General features: G+C 31.7%; 2 protein-coding genes across 6 annotated transcripts in view; both read left to right on the top strand.

The window, feature by feature from the left end:
- The window catches only part of LOC105338195 (uncharacterized), a 410,054-nt gene that overhangs the window by 307,329 nt on the left and 87,747 nt on the right, over positions 1–14,978 (top strand). The gene's annotated exons all lie outside the window — the stretch shown is intronic.
- The window catches only part of LOC117692686 (uncharacterized), a 55,601-nt gene that overhangs the window by 27,700 nt on the left and 12,923 nt on the right, over positions 1–14,978 (top strand). Inside the window, exon 1 of one of the 3 annotated variants that reach the window (XM_066078022.1) lies at positions 9,607–9,801. The exons of 1 other annotated variant lie outside the window; for it this stretch is intronic. In XM_066078022.1, coding sequence (XP_065934094.1) covers positions 9,750–9,801 — 52 coding nt within the window. In that variant the 5' untranslated portion in view covers positions 9,607–9,749. Of the gene's footprint in view, positions 1–9,606; positions 9,802–14,116; positions 14,238–14,978 lie in introns of those variants that run through there. One more of the 3 variants, XM_066078024.1, reaches the window with a different exon arrangement.

The following is a 14,978-nucleotide window of genomic DNA, read 5'->3' as shown; positions in this document are numbered from 1 at the left end:
GATGATTCAATGGCATCCTTAAATGTGCAGGACAAAGTAGAAAAAGACGTCTTATTGAAAAGAAGGATGTGAGATTGAATCTTATTGAGCATTGCTTTGCGACGAACTGTCTTTATTATACGTTGTTCTTGGGCGCCTTATCATGATCTGCCTCGTATTTATGACATATTACTGAAGGATCAATTTTCATATTTCGTTATTTTACATCACACATCATTTTTCCTTGGTTTAATTGTAAGCTCAAATTAGCTCTGTCAATATTTTATCTATTAACAACTGTTACTTTCAGTCTTATCTTATCTCAGTATATCCCAGTGAGCTTGACATAAACGATACCACAGATTCTGAAACATATGTTTTATATTTGGATACTTAACTAGAATAAGACGTTAATGGTAACCTTACAACAAAACTATATGATAAACGTGAAAATTTGAATTTTTCCATCGTCAATTTCCCGCTCCATCATCACCTGCTTATGTGGTTTATGTCTCTCAGCTTATTTGCGAAAGCATGCTCAACATATGAACAATTAATTAAACGAAGCAAACTACTAAGTTCTGTGGTCGATACAACGACCTTGTCAGCAAGTACAATGTTTCATCAAGACATATGCTGACTGACGTTTTTCATACGACTTTGACCATTATTTATGCACCGGACTGACTACGGTTTCCTTCGTTTTTCATGATCCTGACAATGAGCACAAGACGGGTGCGGCCGGTCGGCAGGGAATGCTTACTCCTCCTAGGCACCTGATCCCACCTCTATCTTTTTAGAGATCCGTGTTGCTCTGTTTTGAATTTATATTTCGTATTATGGATTTTTGAGATTGTTATTGTCATTTTTCATTAGTCTTGTTTGAATCATCTATCTTCTTGTATGTCTTTGTGTCGGTCTATTTAAAAATATTTCACTGTTCGACAAATTTTCTAAACCACTGTGCATTCCAATGAAACCTAGTAGAAAACAAAGACCATGCTCTTTCGCAAATTGAAAAAAAAATTATTGTTTAAACATAAAAAAACAAAAGAAAAACCATTTCTTTATGTAATCGAGGATCTAAGATCAGATGCTTCCGTTGATTTAGACAAATTAGATTAAAAAAACATGAACTCAAGAAAATTCGGATGGAAAAGTTATAGGTCAAATATCAAGCTTGCTGGATCAAGGAGGATGAAAAACCATTAAAATATTTTCTTTTAATTTAGAGTCTCGAAACTATTTAACTAAAACATAAAAATGATTAGAGGGTACTGATACTATATGAGTAATATTAAACCTTGTGTTTTAAGAGCCATTAGTTCAATTTTAAAAGAACTTTGTATTTTACAAAGGCTTGAAATAATTTCTTTTTTCAAGGTGACAAAACCAAGACATTTGCTACCAATTGCACCTGTGTTTTTCTCTACATGATTCTCTATAGTTGCCTAAGTTTTATAATAAAACATTAGTAGCTATGTACATTTACTTGTGTGTGAATGAAGTATACATGTGTATAAAAATGTATAATAACTTGTTTTATTAATGTATTTTAATGTTAATTTGTATGGAGCAAAAACAGTAAGTTATTTTTTTTTAAAATGTCAAACCAGGGTTCAAAATGCTTTTCAATAACCAACTTTTCTAGAAATGCCATTATTTACAGCAGGGGTATTTGCATAATGTAGATTTTGAATTGTTCAAACCGCGAATCATTGATCAATAGCTTGCAAGGAAAGTAACAATTTTCAACGACCATAGACGTATTTACACACTTTCATTTTTAGATTAATTGTTTTTGTGATTGAATATTGAATCATTTTAAAAATTGTGCTATTATACAATAGCATCGGTATTTTCTATCCAATTGCCATTTCTACAAAAAGTACAATTACATGTTTGTATATATTTTCAAGATATTGAGACAAATTATTTGTGAATATACTCAGAATATTTTAATCAAATTTCAAATTTGAAATTTCTTGTTGAATTTAAGTATATTTGTTATGAATTAATTGCTGAGAATAAAATGACCTTTGGTTTACCATGCCCCATTTTTAAAACCCGTATCCATGATAGAATTAATGCAATAAGCAACAGCGGAGAAACAGGTTTTATGAAATATTTTCTTTGTTTACTTCCAGTAAGAATTTGAGTATTTTTCGACCGTTTAACACGAGTAGCCTGACTAATGAACTTTAGAGCAAATAAGAGTAAAATCTTTCCTTATTTAGTGCCCCGGATATGGCTATAGTTTTTATTGCTGTCTGTAAATCGTTCAGTCCCTCTTCACTGCAAAGACCTTTTTCGTTATAGTTTGTTGAATTGATCGTAGTTTCATGAACCACAAATCAATATTAAGGTCAGACGACACATTCCTTAGTTATATATAATCTTTTCCAGGAATTCGGTATTAGTTTACTATTCTACTTTGATAAGCTTTCTTGCCAAAATAATTTTGGAAACCCATTTCGGTGAAAAACCGGATATTTTTATTCGAACTCTTTATTGCGAGGTGATACAAAAAAGATACTCGAGGAACGTGTCGTCTGACCTTAAGTATCAGTCAAAAGTTTGATCAACAGATCAAACTTATTTCTAACAACTTCTTTTTTGAAAATCATTTTATCGGGGTTTTTTCCCGAAATTTATATAGCATATTAATATGTCGTACGTACAAGATGATTAGTCTTCATGATAAGATACTAAGTCGAAATATTGGAAATATTACATGTAATGTATCGTATTTACGAGATTATATATCGTAGGTACGAAATAATATGCCGTACATATGAGATAATAATTTAGTAAAAACGGAATGGGATAAGTCGTAAAAACGATGATTTTGATCAGTCTACTAAATATTTTACAAGGTAAAGGAGCTTATCCCCACGCAAAGCGAAATCCTTTTCAAGGAACTGCTGACCGAACCTTAAAGTGGCCCCAGATGATAAGAATGATCAAGATTCAAAACTTACAGAATCAAGGTAAACTTTTAATGTTCTACTAATTTATCTCGTTCAGACGACTTATTTTCTCGTACGTATGACTTACTTGCTCGTATGTTTGACATATCATCTCGCACATACCACATATTTACTCGTTATAAAGACTTTGTACCTCGTACGGACAACTGAGTATCTTGTACGATTTATTTATAATTTACCTTAACTGCAGCAGTACACTTCTGTAGAAGTTTGATAGATAATCACTCACTTTTGATTTTCATTGATAGAAGTTAAGATGGTAGAGTTGAATGTGACTTTAACATTGTATCAAACTCAAACTTTTACCACTTGTATTTGTTAGAATATATCCAGAATAATATATTAATATTCGTCGACAAAGTGTTTCTTTTTTCTTTTTTTTCTTTTTTTTTTTTTTTTTTGGAACTCGCCCAAAAGATTATAATCAGATTTTGATAAATTAACTAGTTTTAAAAACAATCCGTAACATTATCCATGCTATAATTTTCGTCAATTTTAAATGCGGTGAAAATGCATATTTATTTTTACTCATAAAGGTTACATTCACGCTGTAAATAGCAATGCTGAAATTGATCCACTTCAATGATGTAAATCTATCATTGATGAAAAATATTTCATATCATGCAAGGAGTGTAATGGCTTCTTCATAAAAATAAATACTTTACTCTATCCCGAGTTTTTGCTTCCACCACTTTTTGCTTGATATTTCGATAATAATAAATACCTTTGCGCTCAAATTACGTTGATCCACTAGTATAAAAAATGTCCAGATTATCTGTTTTGAAACGTCCCCTCTTCCGCTTCAGGTTTTAAAGGAAGTGAACATGAAAAAAATAATTGTTGCTTAATAAATTTTAAAAGCCTTTTGAAACTTAAAAATGAAGTCTGTTACCTTTTTGTTTATTTCTATCAAGAGATATTATCAATTTAACACTCTCAGTGAAAGGTTTATGGAGGTAATCCATTATTCCCCAGCATGCATCTGTTCTCTGACGTAGATAAGCCACATTGCTGCTGGTGACTGGGTCAATGTTGGAACTAGGCCAGTGTTTATGTACAGAGTTGATAAAAGTTACGAAGAAAAAATATGCCTTGATGTGAAGAAAAATTTTGACGTAGATAAGCCACATTGCTGCTGGTGACTGGGTCAATGTTGGAACTAGGCCAGTGTTTATGTACAGAGTTGATAAAAGTTACGAAGAAAAAATATGCCTTGATGTGAAGAAAAATTTTGTGTACTGTCATGAGAAGACAATGATTTAGTACATTTCTATAAATGAAGCTCAGATAACTATTTATGATTTGTACAAAAATGAATAGATAACTTAATTTGTGAAATACAAGACCATCACATTCCAGATGTTTGTACGGAGATGTGACAGTCAGTGTTTACATTAATAAAATGTTGTTTTTAGATTTCAATTTAAATTAATATAAAATTGTAATTTCATTTTCTTTGTGGGGTTTCTTACCGTTCCTTTTTATTTAAATGCCCTGGAAATTTTTCTGATTTGTTTTTTTTTATACATAAGATCTTGATGATATGTACGCCGGTTCTGTTTATGCTGTCAGAAGAATAACAGGACTAAGACACTTTTTAAAAGTCAGGATGCTGTGCAATGCACCTTGTGTGCTCATTTATGTAGCACACATAATATTCAAACTCATAAACAAGAAATTCCCGAGTGCAAGAAAAAATAGGTCACAATAAGACTGATCCACGGACATTCCATTCTAGTTACATGTCACATTAACTGCTGGTGGGAATGCATCATTCTGAGATCCGAAATCTTCCTCCATAAACAGTGTTTAAAATGACAACTCTTTACATTCCTTTCAAGTTTCAATTCACATTTTGATGATGGCATTTTATCTGTTACTAAACGTGTGTAAAAATGCAATGTGTCTCACTGACGGCAGTATCAGTGCTGCCCTCTCTTAGATGCTTAGAGATAACCCAGCAGGGAGGTAATGATTTTAACAATATGGCAGCGCTCATGGATTGCAAGAATTAGTTATTCTAAGTGGTATATCTTTTTACTGAGGAAAGCTCTGTCTAAACGGTTTTCAGATATCATTATACACATAAAACAGACAAATTTGAACCCTTGATAATTTTTTCATGTTCACTTCATTTAATAAATATCCCAAAAAAGAAAGTCTACGGGATTTTGCATTGCATCAGCCATCAATAGGCCCGGATAATAAAGTTGAAAATTAGTGCGAGGTATCCCGAATACTTCCGAATGGATAAAAGATGTAAACATTTTCCATTATAAATAAATCCCCGAAAGAAATTTGTTTTTCTTCCTCAGAACTTTTATGAGTGAATATATATATATATATATATATATATATATATATATATATATATATATATATATATATATATATATATATATATATATCATTATTTAATACTTGTGTGGATTAACTTTATTCATTTTGGATTATATATATATATATATATATATATATATATATATATATATATATATATATATATATATATATATATATATATATATATATATATATATATATTCATATATTCCCTTTTATCAATTTCAACTGGATTTCTTTCACAGGCATGATATTATGTATTTTTATTAAATATCATCAAAAAGATGGAAGCAATAACATGGGACAGACTATAGTTTATCAAGTGACATCGACGGCTAAGTTTAGAGTAATTTCCCGTCACGAATACAGAGTAACCACTTCAAAATTGCTATACTGTATGAAAAGGAAAAGAATCTTGCATTCAATAGTGATTATAATGATTACATTTCAAACAACAACTGTTAAGCATATACACAATTTTGAATCTATATCTGTTCAATGGTTTCTAGCATTGGCTCAAAACCAAGAACTTAAGACTTGCTAATTGTGCAAAGGTGAAAGATGTTTCATTAATTGATCCTATAGACGAGTATTTTTTTTTCTTTGTATGATTGTTAGCCTATTTAAAACAGACAATTATAAGGGTAACGTATCACACATATAATATGGGTATAATGATTATGTTACATTAAAAGTGTAAGATCCAAGACTTCTAAACTTATCAATAACAAGTGCGAAAAATTTGTTTTTCTAGCATGTCACTACTATCTCTTTGTTATAGAAAAAATAGCAATGCCTTTCAATTTTTTTTAGTGAGAATGGTTTAAAATCTGGGGGAGTACAGTTGGGCTAACTGTACTGGAACCCCGCACGTTGGCAAAGAGTGTTATGTTGGGCTAACTGTGCTGGAACCCCACACGATTGTGGAATGTATGGTTTTGGGCTAGCTGTGTTTGATTTCCCCACGTTAGTACTGAATTATATTGAGCTGTCCGTGCAGGAATCATCCGCACGTTAGTGTCGATTTTGTGTACAGAATTATATCGGACTGTCCGTGCTATATTCTCCGCACGTTAATAGGTTGTTATTTGGGAACTCCGAAACTCGGTTTCATTGGAATACCATGTACCGTTATATTGTCCAATTTAAATACTACTTGTTGAACTTTTGTTTCGTTTTGGAGTTTGTATTCAGCGTAAACTTGAGCGAGTGTAACGAACTGAGTTTTCCGCTGAATTCACCATATGGATTTTAAGAACTTTTACCTTACAATTTACATTTTACAATACAAATTAAATACAAGATACGTTCTGTGAAAGTTGGGTAGCATTTTAGTAGAAGGCCGAGTGGAATGCCACCGCGCTAACCGCAACTTCATGACTTCACGGAAAATTCACGATAAGAACTTTACATGTACACTTAAAATTCATTAGTGAAAATTATTTTACAAATCAACTATTAATCATATAATTTTGATAATAATCAACCATTAATCATATAATTATAATAATAATCAACTATTAATCATATCACTATAATAATAAGAAGCAACTATTAATTATGTAATTATACTCTATGTTGAAAAATATATTCTTCTAAAAAAAACTGCAAATACCAAGAATATAATAACTATTGGTCAAACTTCTTCCAAAAGCTAGAATCATAGATAATTGCTTTCATCTGCTTCTATTTTTGTACCTTCCTTCTACCCCCTGCTTTAACTTTATTTTTTTTCTATTTTTCCCTGCTCTCCATGGGTGAATTGAATCGGTGAATTTTCCTTTAAAGGGGCATGATCACGATTTTCGTCAATTTTTTTTTCAATTTTAATGTTAACAATGCTTCAGTAAGGCATTTTTAATAGGCAACCAAAATCTGAGTGTCATTTGATGAGTTATAAGCGAGTTACAGAGCTTACAATTCGCCGCTTTGTAAACAAAGCGTTTGTTTACATTTTGAATGTTGAAGTGAAAATTCCAGTTTTAGACCTGAAATGAATGTGTTCATCGTTAGGAACTGTTTATTTATGCTTTAAATGAATAATTAGATAGACAAAACAGCTTTAAAAAGATTTTTAATGGTATATTGAACTTATGTAAACAAAAACAGGGCACGAGCCTTGTTTACATGACGAAGAATTGTAAGCCCTGTATCTTGCTTAAAACTCAACACCTTGCACCCAAATTTCATTTGATTATTAGAAATGCATTCCTAAAGCATTGCAAATAATAAAAACAGAAAAATAAAATTTGACCAAAATCGAGACCATGCCCCTTTAAAAAACTTATGGACAAAACACCCAATTTCTACTCCTTCCTCATCCCCTCGCACCATTATATACCCCCCAAAATAACAACTTTCATGACAATAATAAAATTATAGTGCTGATAATGTACACTTGTGTATATACATCTGTATTATCATATTATATTGGAGAAATGTATCGACCAAATGTATTATAAGTTTATACATGTATGTCTTATATCACTTATCTGTTCTTTTTTTGTGAAAGTTGTATTTAAATTTTAAAAAATCATATAGTTATAATAATGATAATAATAATAATCAATTATTAAGCATATAATTATAATAATAATAATAATCAACTTTTAATCCTATAATTATGATAATAAACTATCAAAAATATTATTATGATAATAATCAACTATTAAACATACTATTATAATAATAATAATCAACTATTCATCATATAATTATAATAATAATCAACTATTAGTCATATAATAATAATCAACTATTAATCATATAATTATAATATTAATCAATTATTAATCATAAAATTATAATAATAATCCACTAATACGCATATAATCATTACAATAATCAACTATTAAGCATATAATCATAATAATAATCAACTATTTTTCATTTATTATAATAATAATCAACTATTAGGCATATGCACAATTGCGACTCTCTGTCAATGTTTTCTAGCATTTGTTTAAAACCAAGTATGCACTGCTGGCAGCACAATTTTGAAATCTAAACACGAGATACTCAAAGACAAAGAGAAGATCAACTTTATATGGAACATTTACAATGCACTATAATAACAACTAAACTTTCATTTAGTATAGGCATTTTTCGATGCCTTGTCTGAGCTTTAAATTATTAAGTTTCATAATCGTACAGAGATAGTCATTAGAGGCGCTGTATAGTGTTGAATTGTTGGAAACCCAAGTATATATATTTAAACCATTATATTTTGATATTTTTTACACAATGCAATCATGATTAGACCGTTAAGAGTATTGATGTAATAATGCGTGCAGACAAAGGTAAAAACCGACACGTAAGAAAAATCATCGCAACCATTGAATAAAAATTTGATGATAAGTATTTTTTTGGTTGATTCATCTTTCTAGTCAACATGTTTTTAACTCCGAAGATGGTTTAAAACATTACTTTCGAAAAGAAAAGAGAAATCACTCAAGCAATATATGAAAATAATGCGAATATTATAAATCGTTCATGTTATCATATATGTTAAATAAATACGTTTTTACGTTAGGAAGAAAAAGTCGATTGATTTATAAGAAAATTATCTGAACCAATAACAAAAATATTTTAAAACTTAACAATGAAGGAAAACGGTTATTTTTCAAAATCCAGGAAATCATATTCCGTAGCAAAGGGGAAGGAGGGGGGTTATAGTACCTTTAACTTCAATTTTTCTTTCCTGATTTTGAATTCAATATTTTACATGCTCCCATAGAAGGGGGGATGGGCTACATGTTAATTCAATTTTTTGTATGTAAAAATATTTGCTGAGCAAAAAAGGGGGACAGGGGCTGCTCCCCTACCCGCCAATGTTACGTGCCTAGTTTGTAACTGTTTCCATTTAAAACGAGGCTAGGTCAGGAGCTACAATACTTCTATTTCTTTCTTCTTCTTTTCCTTTCTTTCCTTCCTTTTTCTTATTCTCTCTCTCTCTCTCTCATAGAAATAATCAAAGAAAAAATATTTTTCGTTCAGATAAAGTGAATTTGGATTCTGGTATCTTGATTATAATCAAGTTGTAGTGTATATGATGTTATCTTCCAATGTTTTTTCACGCACACAAGTTAATAACTGAGAATAAAACGACCTTTATTTTACCTTGACCTGTAAAATTGTCGACATTAATAAAACCCACACCCATGATAGAATTAATGCAAAAGTAAACAGTGGAAAAAACGTCTTATGACATATTTTCCCTGTTTACTTCCAAAAAGAATTTGGGTTGTTTTTTTTCGACTGTTTAACACATTTTCAATGCTTGACTGGGTATTATGTATAGCTATTGCGTTCTAAATTTGAGAGACGGGTACAATCGTAAAACTCTGGAACTACACTTTAAGATCGGGTGATCCAATTTTCTTGTGTTTCCATTGAAACCGAAACTTCGTTGTTAGTAGCATAATCAGAAATTGAAGCATGCTTCAAAGAGAAATTGACGTTTTTCTATTGCTGTGTTTTGTGACGGCAGGTTTGTATTTTTACAGTACTGAATAATTTCCTTAGATTGTAGTTATTTGTAACTACAAATTGTTCGTTTAGTTAGACCAAAATCTAAATACATGTAGTATGGCTGCTTCTTTTATTTTTGTAGCAAAGCAAAATATCTCCAAATTTTGGGATAATAAATGCAGATTTTAAAAATTATATCTAGTTTTTATTCATCAGAGCCCATTTTGTTTATTGACCATGTATATGAAGGAAAAAGAATTCTATAAATGCGTCAATAGTATTGAAATATAGCATGCCATTGGTTGAACTTACTAGTGGTTGAACACGGTGTGTGTGGTATTTTACAGGAGGAGGGGGGGGTAACATTAAAGCAAATTAAGTTGGATGAAGGATCACGGTAATTTTAAGACAGTGGGAATCTTCGTTTGACACGTAAGAAGACCTCTGTTATAAGATAAAAGAAAATACTCAATTTGATAGTTAAAATGTATTGAAAATAGGATTATGTTCGCCCTGTATAATTTTCTCCTTGTCTTGAATTTGCCCAGACACAGTTCTGTTGTAAGAGAAATAATTTGAGACATTAAAATTTGCCTAGTCTTAAATTCTTCTGCTAGAAATATTCTTAAAAAGTCATTGTATCGACCATAGAACGTGCATAAAGTTGATTTTAGTCGAGGTTCTTGATATTCGTGGTCCAACAACTTAGTAGTTTGCTTTTTTTTCTAAAAGCTCAACTCATTATTTTTTTTCATTCAAAAACACCATATATACTAAAAATAGGTGAACTAATGCAAAAAGAATTTGGAAATTGCAACGAGATAAATATAATTGTACAAAAGTTTTGTTGTCCTTATATGGTTTAATTGTTTTACATTATTGCTTTTATCTATAAATGATCGAAAACACATTTCATACTACTCTTTGCACATACACAAGAATTATTCAAGGATATTCATTTTTAACACACTGTTTCACGGATTCATATAAAAAATATATCAATAAAGAATTAAGTATCTGTTCTAAATAGAGCTTATAAACTTGGATGGAAAAGCAAGCGCTCAATTTACATTTGACAATTTCTGCAGTAATTTCTTAATTGATAAGAAAACCAATGACCTTTCCGTATATAGTGATCATGTTGTTTTTTACCCAATAGTCCAATTTTTTAACTTATGAATGGGAAAAAGGACTCATGTCAATTCATCTTTGACATTATTTTTTACGTGTGAGCAATCATTTGTTTTGTTCCTTTCACCGTATAAACCCCTTCGAATGTGTTCGGAATGTTTCCTTTTTCTTTGCTAAAAATGTAATGAATCAAGAGGTGCTTGAATGAAAGATCACAAGACTTCGTCGAGATTTGTTCAGTTTCTGTGAAATTTGAGAGGAAGTATAAGTGTTCGGATAATATTCTCAAAATACGTAAGTACTGGTCATTTTTCATATTACATCCTACTAGATTTATGTTAAAACATGAAAATCTAGTACGATAGATGTCTTATTTCATCATCTACAGGCTATTTAAACTAAATGATGATATTCAGATCACAGTTATCGTTCGTGTTCCACAACTCTACAAGTTATTGAAAGAATAAACATTGGGTTGCTTTAAAAAAATCACAGCCATGTTTAAGGTTTTTGGTGTGCACTTTCATGCTTTAAAAAAAAAAGAATGAGTGTCTGTTTTGTATAAAAACTTAGTATGTCGAGCTATTTTCAAAAAGCATTCTGCAAAAATATTATAGTCTGTTTCACTATTGATGCTATTAGTAAGTCAGGCGCGGATCAAAAATTAATCCTAAAGGGGGATCGCTACTACATGTAAGCATGTTAATTGTTGCTATAGCAGAAAAAAAACCCAACAATTTCTATTGTCTTATTAATTTCATTTTATCCACCAAATGGGTAAAGTCCATTAATATATTTTCCATAGGCGGTAATTTTTACGTTAGGGTTCATAGCTCGGGCCCTAATTTTCGTTCAGCAACGAGGGATCTCTTGAATGAAAGCTCATCAAATTGTCTCTTTCCTGTTAAAATTTCGTGGTTTGAAGTCAAATTCGTTTACCGGCAAAATGCGTCTGTATTGAAAAACTCTGAAAATTAAAGTAAAAGTGGGGATTTTTTCAGTTTTGGAAAGGATGTACATCAAACAATTTCAATCTTTTTCTTCAAATGATAATTCATTTTTGACACTTGGTTTTAAAATTGCAAATCCTCTTTTCTGACATGTGTCAAGCATTCTGATTTAAAATGTCCCAATAAAATGTATATACACTCTGCAAGTATAGGGACTATTGTGCTCAAAAGCACTACTTTCTAAAAAATAGAGGGATATACCCAAATAATGAAGATAAACCCTAAAATAAACAAGAGGCCTGGGGCCAAATCGCTCACCTGAGCAACAATTGCCTTAATTCTGATCAAATTAGCATTACAGTATCAAAATATATTGACAACTAAGTACAGTAGATCTTGCTAAAAAAAATTGAAAATCTGCCAATTTTTACCCACCTCTTTCTTTTGGTAAATACCAATCCCCTTTTGTTGTTGTACCTGTAAGATGAATTTTCTCTTTTCCTATATACCCCCCCCCCCATTTTGTTGCCCCACTTTTCTCTAGGGTATCATGGTTTCATCAAACTTATATCTGCATAACCTGTGCTTTCACACTAAGTACTGAGTTTTGGACCGAAAAAAATCCCAGAATATTTTTAAAGATTTTCTCTATATATGTAAAAATTCAAACCGCCATCACGGCCCCGCCCTACCACTAGGGACTGTGATTTTGAATTTACACTACCCGAGGATGCCTCTACACAAGTTAAAGCTTTTCTGGCCAAATGGTCTTTAAAAAGAAGATTTTTAAAGATTTTCTCTAAACATTCCTATGTAAAAATTGACCCCCCAATTGTGGCCCAACCCTACCCCAAGGGATCATGATTTGAACAAACTTTAATCTACACTACCTGAGGATGCTTCCATTCAAATTTGAGCTTTCCTGGCCTAATTGTTTTTAAGAAGAAGATTTTTAAAGATTTTCTCTATAAATTCCTATGTAAAAATTCATCCCCCTATTGTGGCCCCACCCTACCCCCAGGGATCATGATTTGAACAAACTTGAATCTACACTACCTGAGGATGCTCCCATTTTAATTTGAGCTTTTGTGGCCCAATAGTTTTTAAGAAGAAGATTTTTAAAGATTTTCTCTATATATTCCTTTGTAAAAATTGATCCCCTAATTGTGGCCCCACCCTACCCCACGGGATCATGATTTGAACAAACTCGAATCTATACTACCTGAGGATGCTTCCATTCAAATTTGAGCTTTCCTGGCCTAATTGTTTTTAAGAAGAAGATTTTTTAAGATTTTCTCTATACATTCCTATGTAAAAATTCATCCCCCTATTGTGGCCCCACCCTACCCCCAGGGATCATGATTTGAACAAACTTGAATCTACACTACCTGTGGATGCTCCCATTTTAATTTGAGCTTTCCTGGCCCAATAGTTTTTGAGAAGAAGATTTTTAAAGATTTTCTCTATATATTCCTATGTAAAACTTAATCCCCTTCTTGTGGCCCCTCCCTACCCCCAGGGACCATGATTTGAACAAACTTGAATCTACACTACCTGTGGATGCTTCCATGTTAATTTGAGCTTTCCTGGCCCAATAGTTTTTGAGAAGAAGATTTTTAAAGATTTTCTCTATATATTCCTATGTAAAACTTAATCCCCTTCTTGTGGCCCCTCCCTAACCCCAGGGACCATGATTTGAACAAACTTGAATCTACACTACCTGAGGATGCCTCCACACAAGTTTTAGCTTTTCAGGCCAAATACTTTTTGAGAAGAATATTTTTGAAAAATACCAACAAATTTTCAAAAATTCTCAATTATCTCCCCTTTAAAGAGGGCGTGGCCCTTCTTTTGAACAAACTTGAATTCCCTTCACCTAGTGGTGCTTTGTGCCAAATTTGGTTGAAATCTGTCCAGTGGTTCTTGAGAAGATGAAAATGTGAAAAGTTAACGACGATAACGACGACGACAACGATAATGACAGACAACGGACAAATTGTGATCAGAAAAGCTCACTTGAGCCTTTGGCTCAGGTGAGCTAAAAACCGCTAGATTTTATATTTGACTACAAGGTCCTATAGATTATATGAAATAGACTTTAAACACGAGGCACGATATTTATTGCAAAACTGAAAGGGTAAAAAAACACGTGGTGTAAATTCAAACGACAATAACATTCGCAGGGTGGTATAGAAAAAGAACCGGTTAACAATTGATTACCCGGTGTCTTTTCAATGCATTTCTGTAAGAGCAGCTAAGGCGTTCCAAATGTTTATTCACTCATGGCAGATAGGTGATATAAACACGAAATTTGTGGTTGCAACAAAATTTTAAAAATAATCTTTGGAAGGATTAATGTTCTATTAGCACTTTGGTATGAAATTTTAGCTTTGTGATTTTAAAACATTAAATACTTTCTTGAGTTTCTATTTTAGAAAACAGAAATTACTGCAATTAATGGAGGTTGATGGACTGACAAGTAAATTTATGGTCACTCCCGTTCCAGACCATTGCAACCTATTTATTATTCAGGAAATACTTACATACTATAGTATTTTCAGAAACATACCGGTATCTTGCATTTCAAGGGATTTGTCGCTTTTGAACTATATTTACTAAATTTATTAGCAGAAGAACCTTACGAGTAGCCTGACTAATGAACTTTAGAGCAAATAAGAGTAAAAAAAATTTCTTGTTTAATCTCCTGGATAGGACTTTAGTTTTTACCGCTGTCTGTCCATCACTCTGTCCCTCTTCGCTGTAATGACCCTATTCATTATAGTTCGTTGAAGTAATCGTAGCTTCATAATGATGAGCCACAAACCAATTTTAAGTTTTAAGTAAACGTTTGATCAACAGTTGATGCTAATTGTAAACGAGTTCTCTTTTAAAATCATTTTCGTCGACTTTTTTCCAGAAATTTATTTAGCATATTAAACGATATTTCATTAAAGTTTTTGGGTACGCAGTACTATTAGATTGCTTGTCATGTTGCTTGTCATGTTTGTTCTTTTAATATTTATGACCCAGTGGAAGACTGTATTTGCTGACAAGATCGTTGTATCGACCATAGAACTAACTAAAAGATGACTTTAAACGAGAATGTTGTTAGCCC

This window comes from Magallana gigas, chromosome 3, assembly GCF_963853765.1.
Source record: "Magallana gigas chromosome 3, xbMagGiga1.1, whole genome shotgun sequence".
Taxonomy (NCBI): domain Eukaryota; kingdom Metazoa; phylum Mollusca; class Bivalvia; order Ostreida; family Ostreidae; genus Magallana; species Magallana gigas.
This window is presented reverse-complemented; position numbering and strand designations above follow the sequence as displayed.